Source organism: Leucopleurus acutus (genome assembly GCF_964270905.1).
Source record: "Leucopleurus acutus genome assembly, chromosome: 4".
Taxonomy (NCBI): Eukaryota; Metazoa; Chordata; class Mammalia; order Artiodactyla; family Delphinidae; genus Leucopleurus; species Leucopleurus acutus.
In genome coordinates this window covers 117,099,114-117,111,564 of record NC_139146.1, presented here as the reverse complement: position 1 = coordinate 117,111,564, position 12,451 = coordinate 117,099,114, and the positions used below count along the sequence as shown (strand labels likewise).

General features: G+C 34.8%; 1 protein-coding gene across 18 annotated transcripts in view; it reads left to right on the top strand.

Annotated features, from left to right (window-relative positions):
* The window catches only part of SEC31A (SEC31 homolog A, COPII coat complex component), a 64,424-nt gene that overhangs the window by 10,662 nt on the left and 41,311 nt on the right, over positions 1-12,451 (top strand). For all 18 annotated transcript variants that reach the window (XM_082837633.1, XM_082837632.1, XM_082837630.1 and 15 more), the window contains 6 exons: positions 326-449; positions 1,740-1,938; positions 3,885-3,980; positions 5,347-5,487; positions 6,861-7,003; positions 11,380-11,479. In XM_082837633.1, the coding sequence (XP_082693759.1) occupies positions 326-449; positions 1,740-1,938; positions 3,885-3,980; positions 5,347-5,487; positions 6,861-7,003; positions 11,380-11,479 (803 nt within the window). The remainder of the gene's footprint in view (positions 1-325; positions 450-1,739; positions 1,939-3,884; positions 3,981-5,346; positions 5,488-6,860; positions 7,004-11,379; positions 11,480-12,451) is intronic.

Genomic DNA, 12,451 nt, shown 5'->3' with positions numbered 1-12,451 from the left:
CTAGCATTTTTATATAAAAAGAGTTGGAGTTATATCATATGTAACTATAAGCATGGGGCTGTTTATACAGAGAGGTTTTAAAATATCTATAGGCTTAAAAAATTATCTTCACTACCCACTCGTACAAACATCATCTCTGAGCCTTGCATCAGAATCTTATTGCTATAGTAATTTAAGCATCTGCTCAGTGGTATATGTGCTGAGATTTCAACCACTAGTGCAGCATTCATGAGTGAGATAATTGAAAAGTGTGCATTATTTTGTATGGTTTTCTCTGAGTCTTTTATTTTTGCATGTGTAGTTACCATGAATGTATTTTCTGTAGGAACATCTGCTCAACAATTGGATGCAACATTTAGTACCAGTGCTTCTCTTGAGATATTTGAATTAGACCTTTCTGATCCATCCTTGGATATGAAATCTTGTGCCACTTTCTCTTCTTCTCACAGGTATGAGATTCAACCTTAAATTCACATGATTATTCAGTTATATGTTGTGGTTGATGCCTAGTGTGTCTACAAATGTTCCATTATTAGAAACTGTAAGGAATACTATCAATGACGTGAAATATTTTGTGAAAAAATATGAGTGCATTTCTACGGAAGTAAAAGAAGTGTCTATCTGTTTTATTGAATTTTTTACTACTAACTGTTATGTGTAGGATAGGAAGGAGAGGCTCTAGTTTCTAGTATTTTTTTCTTATGATATAGTAGAGTTACTTTCTTTTATCTCCTTTATCTCACCTGTTTACAAAAAAAGGTAGGTACGACTAGAAAAAGGAGTAGTTGGATGAATATTAAGATGTTAATAGTGATTTTCCCTGAATGGAGGTTGGTTTTTTTTTTCCCCTTGTACTTATCTATATTTAAAAATACATTTCACAGAGAATTTTATTGACATGATTTCTGATACAATAGGTGTTTAGATCACCTTTCCAAGTACTTAAGCTGTATTATAATGCAGAGAAGGACACTTTTCTTTGAGTAGTAAAATATGCTTTATTGCCTTAATAGCTTGGCAAGTTTTGGGGAAGAGTTTTACCTTAGCTAACAATACAGTTCAGATGATGGAGTCTCATGGGACCTCCCATAGTCTTCCAAGCCCTCCCACTGTGATGGGAACCCCAGATACCTTTTGTCTAGCAGTTTTTCTCCTCACCACCATTTGTCTTGTATATCTCCACGCTGCCACCTTGCCAAACCATAATCTTTTATTCTCCACCAATGGGGTACTTGTCATAATAGACATAATTTTGATGTCACTTTTCTATTCTCAGAATACATTATTTTTCTTAGAAAATTTCAGATGACTCCCTTAACTCCTTTACTATTTAACAAGTAATTTGTTAGTGACTACTTCTGTAGTCAAGTAAAATCAGGGAGGTGGTTGATTAGCTCTATTTTATAAATGAACCAAAGTAACTGGCTTAGGGTCTCACAGATTCTAAATGGTAAAACCATTCTTAAGCTCATATCTTTTGACACACAAATCAAGTGTACTTTGTCATATTAGCTCTACAAAAGAGTTTTTATACTCTTTAAGATTACAAAATGAAACATGTATGTATGAGTATAAATAAAAACTAAAATGCCATTTCACCAAGTTATGCAGTTACCAGAAATAGAGGAGAAGCAGTGTTTTTGAAGTATTTATGAAAACAATTAAATGTATAATTTCAGATTCTTTTCTACATTTATTTGACTTCAAAAAAGAGTTATTTTGCTCATTTTCTCTTAAAGGTACCACAAGTTGATTTGGGGGCCTCATAAGATGGATTCCAAAGGAGATGTCTCTGGAGTTCTGATTGCAGGTGGTGAAAATGGAAATATTATTCTTTATGATCCTTCTAAAATTATAGCTGGTGATAAGGAAGTTGTGATTGCCCAGAATGACAAACATACTGGCCCAGTGAGAGCCTTGGATGTGAACATTTTCCAGGTTAGACTTTTGACATTTATTCTTAATTCTTGAGATAATGTGCTGCTTATTTTATATAAGTATATGAATCTGCTGTGCCTCAGTCTTGAAACTGAAAGCTAAAACTGTGCCTGTGCAGATTGATGAGTGAGTGTATTTGTTTGAAGAATGAAGGGTTCAAGGGCTTCCCTGGTAGTGCAGCAGTTGAACATCTGCCTGCCAATGCAGGGGTCACGGGTTCGATCCCTGGTCCGGGAAGATCCCACGTGCCGCGGAGCAGCTCAGCCCGTGCGCCACAACTACTGAGCCCGTGTGCCTAGATCCCATGCTCTGCAACAAAGAGAAGCAACTGCAGTGAGCAGCCTGCGCACCACAACGAAGAGTAGCCCCCACTCGCTGCAACTAGAGAAAGCCAGCATGCAGCAATGAAGACCCAACACGGCCAAAAATAAATAAATTTTAAAAATAAATAAATAAAGATCTTGAATTATTAGGATACTTGAGTATAACCAGAAAATGAATATTATCTTTTTTTTAATTTTATTTTATTTTTTATTTTTTATTTTTTTGCGGTACGTGGGCCTCTCACTGTTGTGGCCTCTCCCGTTGCGGAGCGCAGGCTCCGGACGCGCAGGCTCAGCAGCCATGGCTCACGGGCCCAGCCGCTCCGCAGCATGTGGGATCTTCCCAGACCGGGGCACGAACCCGTGTCCCCTGCATCGGCAGGCGGACTCTCAACCACTGCGCCACCAGGGAAGCCTGAATATTATCTTAAGAAAGTTTAAAATAGTTATTTTTCTTGTATTATAAATAGATACTTTGGGTATAGAAATATAAAAACCCTAACTTCTTCATTTCTGCGTCTACTCTTTAGATTAGATAGCTAATTCCTTTGTTAATTGGATTAAACAGCTGCTGATTTTTGGTTAGTGTCTTGTATCATAGGTGGCTACTACCAGAATTCCTCTGTTTTCATAGTTATATGTCAGTTGTTTATAGAAGTATTAATGAGAGTGAACAGTAAAGGATGAAGGTCAGTATATGAACCTCATTATCTTCCTGTACTTCATATCACAATTTTAGGGTCTTTTTGACCCTAAAATTGTGCCACCAGGAACTAGATTGAACATAAATGAAATGTAACAAGATTGAGCATAAATGAAATGTAAATACGTGAGGACAAACATAGAAAAAAATTTATGGTTACCGAAGGAGAAAGGGCTAGGGGAGGGCTAAATTAGGAGTTTGGGATTAGCAGATACAAACTACTTTATATAGAATAGATAAACAATAAGGTCCTACTGTATAGCACAGGGAACTATATTCAATATCCTGTAATAAACCATAATGGAAAAGAATATGATAATATATATATATAACTGAATCACTTTGCTGTACACCAGAAACTAAAACAACTATTTTTTTTAATTGAAGTAAATCAACTATACTTCAATAAAAGAAATTTTTAATAAATAAATATGTGAGGATTTAAGACAAGAGATTTTACTAGCCCTATCTTGGTCCAGCTCCAGAGGCTGGCTTTGAGGTATCCTGAGATAGATGCCATTATTTTAGGATTTGGCTATTTGTCTGAAGCAATAATTGGTGACTTATTTTTGTCTCCCACAACAGGTCCCCTTCCAGAGATGCAAACCACAAGCAGTAATGCCCATATAGTTGCATAATTAAGAATTTATCCATGCAATTACTTTTTAATGTCTTATATTAAAATGTCAGTAGATGTATTGTCTTTTTAGTTTAATAGAATTTTATAATGTTTCTTTAAAAAACTATATACATTTCAGATTGTTATGCATAGTTTTTAGGAATTCATGCATTTTGCTTTTTTAATTAGAAAAATTATATGCCTTAAAACAGACAGGTCTTTCCAGCCCTGAATTGGATTATTCTGAGTTCTCTTAATTATTTGTAAGTGCTATTTAGTTGTTAATTGTTTCTTATTACAGACTAATCTGGTGGCCTCTGGTGCTAATGAATCTGAAATCTACATTTGGGATTTAAACAATTTTGCAACTCCAATGACACCAGGAGCCAAAACGCAGGTATTACATTGATTTCAATGTAATCAAAAGAACCAAAATCAGTTTTTCTACACTTTGTTTTTTTCACACAGAATATATTTGTTTAAAATCAGTTTTTAAATGTCACTGATTTTCCTTCAACATAGTAATGTATTAATAAATATGTTTCTTTAGAGTATCAGTGAATCCTTCAATAGTAAATATTTATTTAAGCACTTACCATGTGCCAGACACTGTTTGATATACTAGACTTATGGTAGTATAGACAAGTCTTTAATAATTTTCTTAGATACAGACAAAAGTCTATACTAGACTTATGGTAGTATAGACAAGTCTTTAATAATTTTCTTAGATATAGACAAAATAGACAAGTCTTTAATAATTTTCTTAGATATAATATTTTATATAGTATAGTATTTTATATAATATGGTATCTTAATAATATCCAACCTTATAATAAAAATCATAGACTAGAGAGGAAACTTATTTTTAAAAAAAACACTCAACCTGTTTCTTATATAATTCTAATAAGTTGAGAAAGAACAGTCCTCCCCCTGCCTCCTTGAGTTTCTTTATGTTGTATAGACCAGTGGTCCCCAACCTTTTTGGCACCAGGGACTGGTTTCACAGAAGACAGTTTTTCCACGGACTGGGGTGGGGGGGTGGTTTTGGGATGATTCAAGTGCCTTATATTTATTGTGCATTTTATTTCTATTATTATTACATTGTAATACATAATGAAATAATTACACAACTCACCATAATGCTGACAGGAGGTGGAGCTCAGGCGGTAATGTGAGCAATGGGGAGCAGCTGTAGATACAGATCAGATGAAGCTCCGCTCATTCACCCGCCGCTCACCTCCTGCTGTGTGGCCTGGTTCCTAGCAGGCCGTGGACTGGTACCGGTCCGGGGGTTGGGGACCCCTGGTATGGACTACTCAATTTGAGTGGCCATTATAACGGGCCCTAACATTTTGGCGATCTGAAAGTTAGCATAATAATAGTGTGTGGCCTACCATTTATTAAAGATAGTTTTCTAGGTCTAGGTTGTAACTTTTGCTCTGCTTAGATGTCTGTCATATTGACCAGCATCTACTTTGTGGTCTGTTATCTACCTTGGAGCAGTTGCAAAGTAAAGAAACAGTGCTTGGTTTGTAACAGGAGCTTAATAAATGCCTGGTGATAAACAAGGTAAAATACTTGAATTGGCATATACCTGAGCCTTAAACTCTATTGCATGATGTTGAGAACTTAAAAATATAAAAATAAATTTTTGGAATAAATAGATCCGATTTTTAAGTAATCCAGTTTTTAAAAAGAATTAGATTTTGTAGTTAAATTTGATTATTATTGAGAAATGGCTTTTAGTAGTTTATTCCTTATAGCCCCCAGAAGATATCAGCTGCATTGCATGGAACAGACAAGTTCAGCATATTTTGGCATCAGCCAATCCCAGTGGCCGGGCCACTGTGTGGGATCTTAGAAAAAATGAACCCATCATCAAAGTCAGTGATCATAGTAACAGGGTAAGTTTGTGATTGATTTGTGACAAACATGTTTTATTCCTGCTGTAGCTATTCCTATATAATTTGTCAGAGTAGGCAACAAATCAAATTTCTATAAAGGCAAATCCTGTCTTTTTATGGACCAATCATGTTGGAATGAGAGGTTTCTTCCTTTGGGGAAAATAATAAAATTCCTACTAAACCACACTGGATATATTAATGATGAAGAAAAAGGTTGGTTAATCAAGGGGGTTATTCCATGATATACTGGTTGTTTTGCTTTGCTAGCTGTTACAAAGCATTATAGCAACTTTTTAATTCATCTTTAGCTTTCTCAAGAATGTAAAAATTTTCCCTGCTAGTAATTTTATGACTATGAAGCTGTAGTTTCCAGACTCCTGGCTTCATCTTTTCTGATTAGGCACTGCTAAAGTGAGCTGATGTTCTCCCACTTAACACAGTATATGCTGTTGTATAACACATTACATTTTCAGCTTTATAGATTCATTAATATTATGTCATCATGTGCTATAAAGTAATTTAGACACAGTTTAGGCCTTGTCTTGTTAATTTGTTTTTAATTACATTGTTTAGTTGCACATTTAAAAAAAAAACGAGTTTGCCTAAATCAGAGAATACATATATAACTTAAAAACAACAATAATAACAACAAAAAACATTATTTACAAGAATGTTTCTTCAGGGTATTATTTTTCAGTGAGTCAAAAATTTTAAAACAAGTTTCAGTGGAATAAAGTATACAATAAACATTTCAGTCATCTTTTGGAATACTTAATAGGATCTGAACTTCCAGGTAGTTCTCAATAATAATGTTAATTTATCCCATGTGAAAATTGAAATAGTAGTTGTTGCTTTAGACACTTTATCTTGATTTTTATGGTGAAATAGAGGAAGGATATGATTTTTTTTGTCATTTAAATCTTATCTCTTTATTTTAATTTTTCTGAAAGTATTAAATTTTAAATTTATATAAAACTTTTCCCCTAGTTACAATTTTGACAGGAGATCTCATTTTTGGTATAGAATTATTCTGGCCCAGAATGATTTTATGTATCAAAGGGTTGGCTGAATTGAAAACCTTTAAACTTTTTATGTTTAATACTACTGTTTAAGAGTGTTTAATAGAATTTAATAGCTGTATGGAGTTTTTTAATAAACTGAAATTTTAAATAAATAGAAATAGATTAAAATAATGATTAAATAAATAAGAATTCTTTTTTTTAATAAGCCTGAGCTGATGTTTGGTACTGTTTGCTTTAACAAAGGCATATTCCTCATGTTCATTTTGGCTTTTCATAAAATAGTATGACTATAAATAAATAAATAAATAAAATAGTATGACTGATAAAAATGTGAGCCTTAACTATGTACAGATGCATTGCTCTGGGTTGGCATGGCATCCTGATGTTGCTACTCAGATGGTCCTTGCCTCTGAGGATGACAGGTTACCAGTGATCCAGATGTGGGATCTTCGCTTTGCCTCCTCTCCACTCCGTGTCCTGGAAAACCATGCCAGGTATCTTGCTGCTCTTCCAAAAACACTTAATTTGTGTATTTTAAAAAATGTATTTACTTACTACTTTGAATTATCAGATAATTTTTTTTTATTTACTTATATAGTTAGTTATTTTTGGTTGGGTCTTCTTTGCTGTGCACGGGCTTTCTCTCTAGTTGTGGTGAGCAGGGGCTACTCTTCATTGCAGTGCATGGGCTTCTCATTGCGGTGGCTTCTCTTGTTGTGGAGCACAGGCTCTAGGTGCACGGGCTTCAGTAGTTGTGGCACACAGGCTCAGTAGTTGTGGCTCGCGGGCTCTAGAGCGCAGACTCAGTAGTTGTGACGCACAGGCTTAGTTGTTCCGTGGCATGTGGGATCTTCCCGGACCAGGGCTTGAACCTGTGTCCCCTGCATTGGCAGGTGGATTCTTAACCACTGCACCACCAGGGAAGTCCCAGATAATTTTTTTAAATTAGGGAATCTACTTTGTCTCTGTCTTGTAAAAGTCAATGTAAATGGTTTATTTTTATTTTAAGCAATAGTCATCTGATATTCTATACCAAAAAATGGTAATCAAATCATATCACAAAAACATGAAAATGTGTTAATGGATTTTCCACTACTTATTTCAAATAACAGTTAATAGATCAAAATTCTAGTATATCACAACATTTTGGGACAACTCATGACCTTATACAGTTTGATCTTTATTTGGTTCATCATACTTATCAAGAGTCTTCCGCAACATTAAATGTCAAACAACAATTGAAAAGTTTGTTTTATTTCTGAGTGTTTTTTTTTTAACATCTTTATTGGAGTATAATTGCTTTACAATGGTGTGTTAGTTTCTGCTTTATAACAAAGTGAATCAGTTATACATATACATATGTTCCCATATCTCTTCCTTGAGTGTTTATCTTAATTTAAAAAGCAAACATTTTTGAGAAATTAGGTGGTTCATTCTGCCTTTAATTTTAATAAATGTGTGGATGCTCTAAAAAAGGTATGAGAATTGTCTTGTGTTAGTTTTAGTAACATTAAATTTAGTTTGTGGGAACTCGCTGCTGGTCCAGTGGTTAGGGGTCTGTGCTTTCACTGCAGGGGACACGGGTTCCATCCCTGGTTGGGGAACTAAGATCCTGCAATCCTCGCGGCGTGGCCAAAATAAAAAAAAATTTAGTTTGTAATTACGCACATTTCCTATCATTAATATTCAGGTACCCAGGGAGTTCATGCACATTTGTTCAATGTTTTTAAACGAGAAACAAATCCCTTTTAATGTTATAGTACTTTTTAAGTACTTTGGGCTTTTTTCTTCTTTCCTGCTTGGGGATATGTAAACTAAAATTTTAAATCCCTTCACGCCCCACCCCCCCCACCCCCACCCCCGCCCCCACCCCATAGTGGAATTACACACTTTGAGAAGTCTTAAGGTTTGTGACCTCTCCTTGAGCTTCTTATAAAGGAGAAAAGAGTCTGGTCAGAATGTAATCCTGTTTAGATATTATGCTTCAATAAGCTCTTTGTAAAGAAAGGATGATTCTGAGGCGTTTTAATATTTTTCTCACATTGGGTAAGGTTTTATTTATTCATTCAACACTTGCTTATTGAACACATACTCTGTACCAAGCACTGTGCTAGGATTCAGTAATATAACAGACAAAAATCCCTGCCCTTTTATTACAGAGTATTGAGCAGAGTTCCCTGTGCTATACAGTAGGTCTTTGTTGGGAATCTGTTTTAAATATACCAGTGTGTATATGTTAATCCCAAACTTGCAAATGTTAGCTTGATTTAGGCTCATAACAAACCTATGGTGTAAATACTATTATCCCATTTTACACATTGGAAATTGAAGCTTGGCAAGGCTAATAAGCTTGGCTTAGGTCTCAAAACTAGTCAAGTGCTGACTTCCAACCCATACATACTGAACCTAGTATCTATGGTCTTAACATTACATTCTGCTGCCAATTTTAGGAGTGGTCATAATTTAGCAAGATAGAATACCATACTGGGTGCCAGGAGCAAATCAACCTCACTAGTTCTCAATTTTCTCCCTCTAGTAAATGCAAGAGTTGGAGTATATTATGATTATAATATGATCTTTAAGGTCCCTTCCAGTTCTACAATTCAGTGATTTTAATACTTAGTAAGAACCTAAATGTTCCTTAACATGTGATATTAAATATGATATTGATTTCTTTAAAAGGCATTCTTGACATACCTTGAAATTTTTGACATGCATGATTAGATTCTAAAGAGCGGAGACAAATTGGGGAAAGTTGAATATGGACTCTAAAGTATTGCATATAAATGATAAATATTTTCAGTATGTAATTGTATTGTGATTATATAGAATGTTCTTATCCCCAGAGATAAGTGTAGAAGTGACATGTCATAATAGCTGCATTTAACTCTCAAATGGTCAATATATATAGAGAGAGAAAGAGAAAGACATAAAGTAAATGTGGCCAAATCAGTGAATCTAGGTGAGGAGTATAAGGGTGTATATCACACTATCCTTATAAGTTTTACAAAGATTTTAATGCTTAAAAAATAAAATGTTGAAAAAAAATAATAAAATAAAATGTTGGAAACAAAAGACATTCTTAAATAATTTGGGTCCTTTTCGTATAGCGTATTTTCCTGATTCTGAGAGGACTTAGATTGTAAGAAATATCATCAAATTAAAAACAACTTTTGGGGAAAATAAAAACAATATATACTTTGATGATAAAGTTTATCTGTATTTTGGAAATTGAAAAACTGTATCTTAGAATTACTGTAATGTTTTCAGGAAAATTTAGGATTATTAATTTGTATGTTTTTGTTTTAAGAAATACATAAACGTAATTCTAGTTTCTAGTGTTTTTCTAGTCCCTGTATTTGTATCTACTAGCTGTATTTCTACTATTTCTACTACTATTTCTACTATTGTATCTACTAGCTGTATTTCTACTATTTTCTAGTATCCAGTATTTAAATTGTAGTTTCTAGTATTTTTCTTCATGGTCTAGTAATGTTAACTTTCCTTCTTTCATCTCTAAACAGCAGAGGCATGAATGTAGAAAAAACAAACTATTATATAGCACTTTTTTCTGGATGGTGGGATAGAGGGTTTTTTTTATTTTTACAGGGGATGCTAATCTGAATTTTCAAAATATCTACCAAAAATACTACTCTGTTTATACTTAGTATAAAAAATCCAAAGGATATTAAAACACAAAAAGAATTATAAAATCAAATCTTTAGTATTTAGATCTGTAATATTTCTTTGTGAGGCAAATTTAAAATGTTTCCTTTTAGTTAAAAAAAACTCATGTAATAGGAGAACTACTCCAGTAACGAAAAGTAGAAAGTTAGTAAACAAAGAGTAGAAAACATGGGGCTTCCCTGGTGGCGCAGTGGTTGAGAGTCCGCCTGCCGATGCAGGGGACACGGGTTCGTGCCCCGGTCCGGGAGGATCCCACATGCCGTGGAGTGGCTAGGCCCGTGAGCCATGGCCGCTGAGCCTGCATGTCCGGAGCCTGTGCTCTGCAACGGGAGAGGCCACAACAGTGAGAGGCCCGTGTACCGCAAAAAAAAAAAAAAAAAAAAAAAGAGTAGAAAACATGAAATAGATTTCCTACCCATCCATAGGTAAAACTTTTATTGTACATATCCTTATATATACATAACCCCATTTATGCAAGTATTTAATGTAATTATATGTTTTATACAAATTTATGTACAGAGTTAACCTTTTTTCATTGGTGAACAGTGTATAATAATAAGAAACAGATTTCTACAGCATAATTTTTTTAACATCTTTATTGGAGTGTAATTGCTTTACAATGGTGTGTGAGGTTCTGCTTTATAACAAAGTGAATCAGTTATACATATACATATGTTCCCATATCTCTTCCCTCTTGCATCTCCCTCCCTCCCACCCTCCCTATCTCACCCCTCTAGGTGGTCACAAACCACCGAGCTGATGTCCCTGTGCTATGCAGCTGCTTCCCACTAGCTATCTATTTTACATTTGGTAGTGTATATATGTCCATGCCACTCTCTCACTTTGTCACAGCTTACCCTTCCCCCTCCCCATATCCTCAAATCCATTCTCTAGTAGGTTACAGCATAATTTTTAACTACATATTTTCTCCTTAAAAGATGATCTGCAATTTATTATTACGCTGTCCGTGTTATTGGGCATTTGTTTTCATTTTTTGCTGTCATACACTGCATACTGTATTGAGTATCTTTGTAATGATCAAAGAGCATACACATTGCTAAGTTGCTTTCCAGAAAGATTATATGAAATTATACTTCTCTTAGCAGTGTGTGTCTCCAAAACCTAGAGAAAAATAATTTGGTTTTCTCAAGATTAAAAATTTCTTCATCTGTGTTTCTTATAGGGGGATTTTGGCAATTGCTTGGAGCATGGCGGATCCTGAATTGTTGCTGAGCTGTGGAAAAGATGCTAAGATTCTCTGTTCCAACCCAAACACAGGAGAGGTATGGGGAGGAAATGTTTCTCAAACTTACAGCTATTATAATATTTTATCTCTGGTTGAATAAGAAAATTTCCATATGAATTCTTTAGTACATGATTAAAATTAAGAACGTGAAAGTAGACGGAGGTGTATGTGAAATGTAACTCTAGCAGAGATTTTATTATGAGCATTATCTAAGCTCAGCTGTTTCATCTGGGGATATCAATCATTGAAATAGTGTCTTTGAACCTAGTAATCACCCCCCACCTGCCATTTCCAATCAAAGGTGTTTAACTAGACTCAGAAATACTTGGTTTGATTTATTTAATGTGTTTTCTGGAAATAAGTGTCCTCAAAGTAGGAGTGTTCAAGGTTTGGGTCTTTTTCTTGCTTTACCTTTCCTGAAGATCCTCTTTGATTTTTGGAAATCAGTGGATGCAGGTTTTTAATCTCTCTTCTGAACTCTACAGCAAGAATATAATACTTTATAATAAAATATTTGTCATATGTTCTACCCATGGAAACTTAGATGGGGAATTTTACCTTATTAAATATAAATATTATATAAATATAATTTCATTTGCTTTGGGTTGTGGGCTAAAAATCTCTTTTACCTATTATTTTTCTTCTTCTTAATGGTTGAATGGTTTCCCTCTCTTTCACTAGTGGGCAAGGCACCATAGATTCTAATTACAGCTTTTAAACTTTTATTGCAAGTGCCTTCCTAGTTGCCCTGATGGTATGCTAGTAAAAAGAAGTATCTTTGATGGGTGTTTTTTTTGTTTTTAATTAATTAATTTATGTATTTATTTATTTTTGGCTACATTGGGTCTTTGTTGCTGTACGCAGGCTTTTCTCTAGTTGTGGCGAGCGGGGCTACTCTTCGATGCGGTGTGCAGGCTTCTCATTGCTGTGGCTTCTCTTGTTGCGGAGCACAGGCTCTAGGCGCACGGGCTCAGTAGTTGTGGCTTGCGGGCTCTAGACCGCAGGCTCA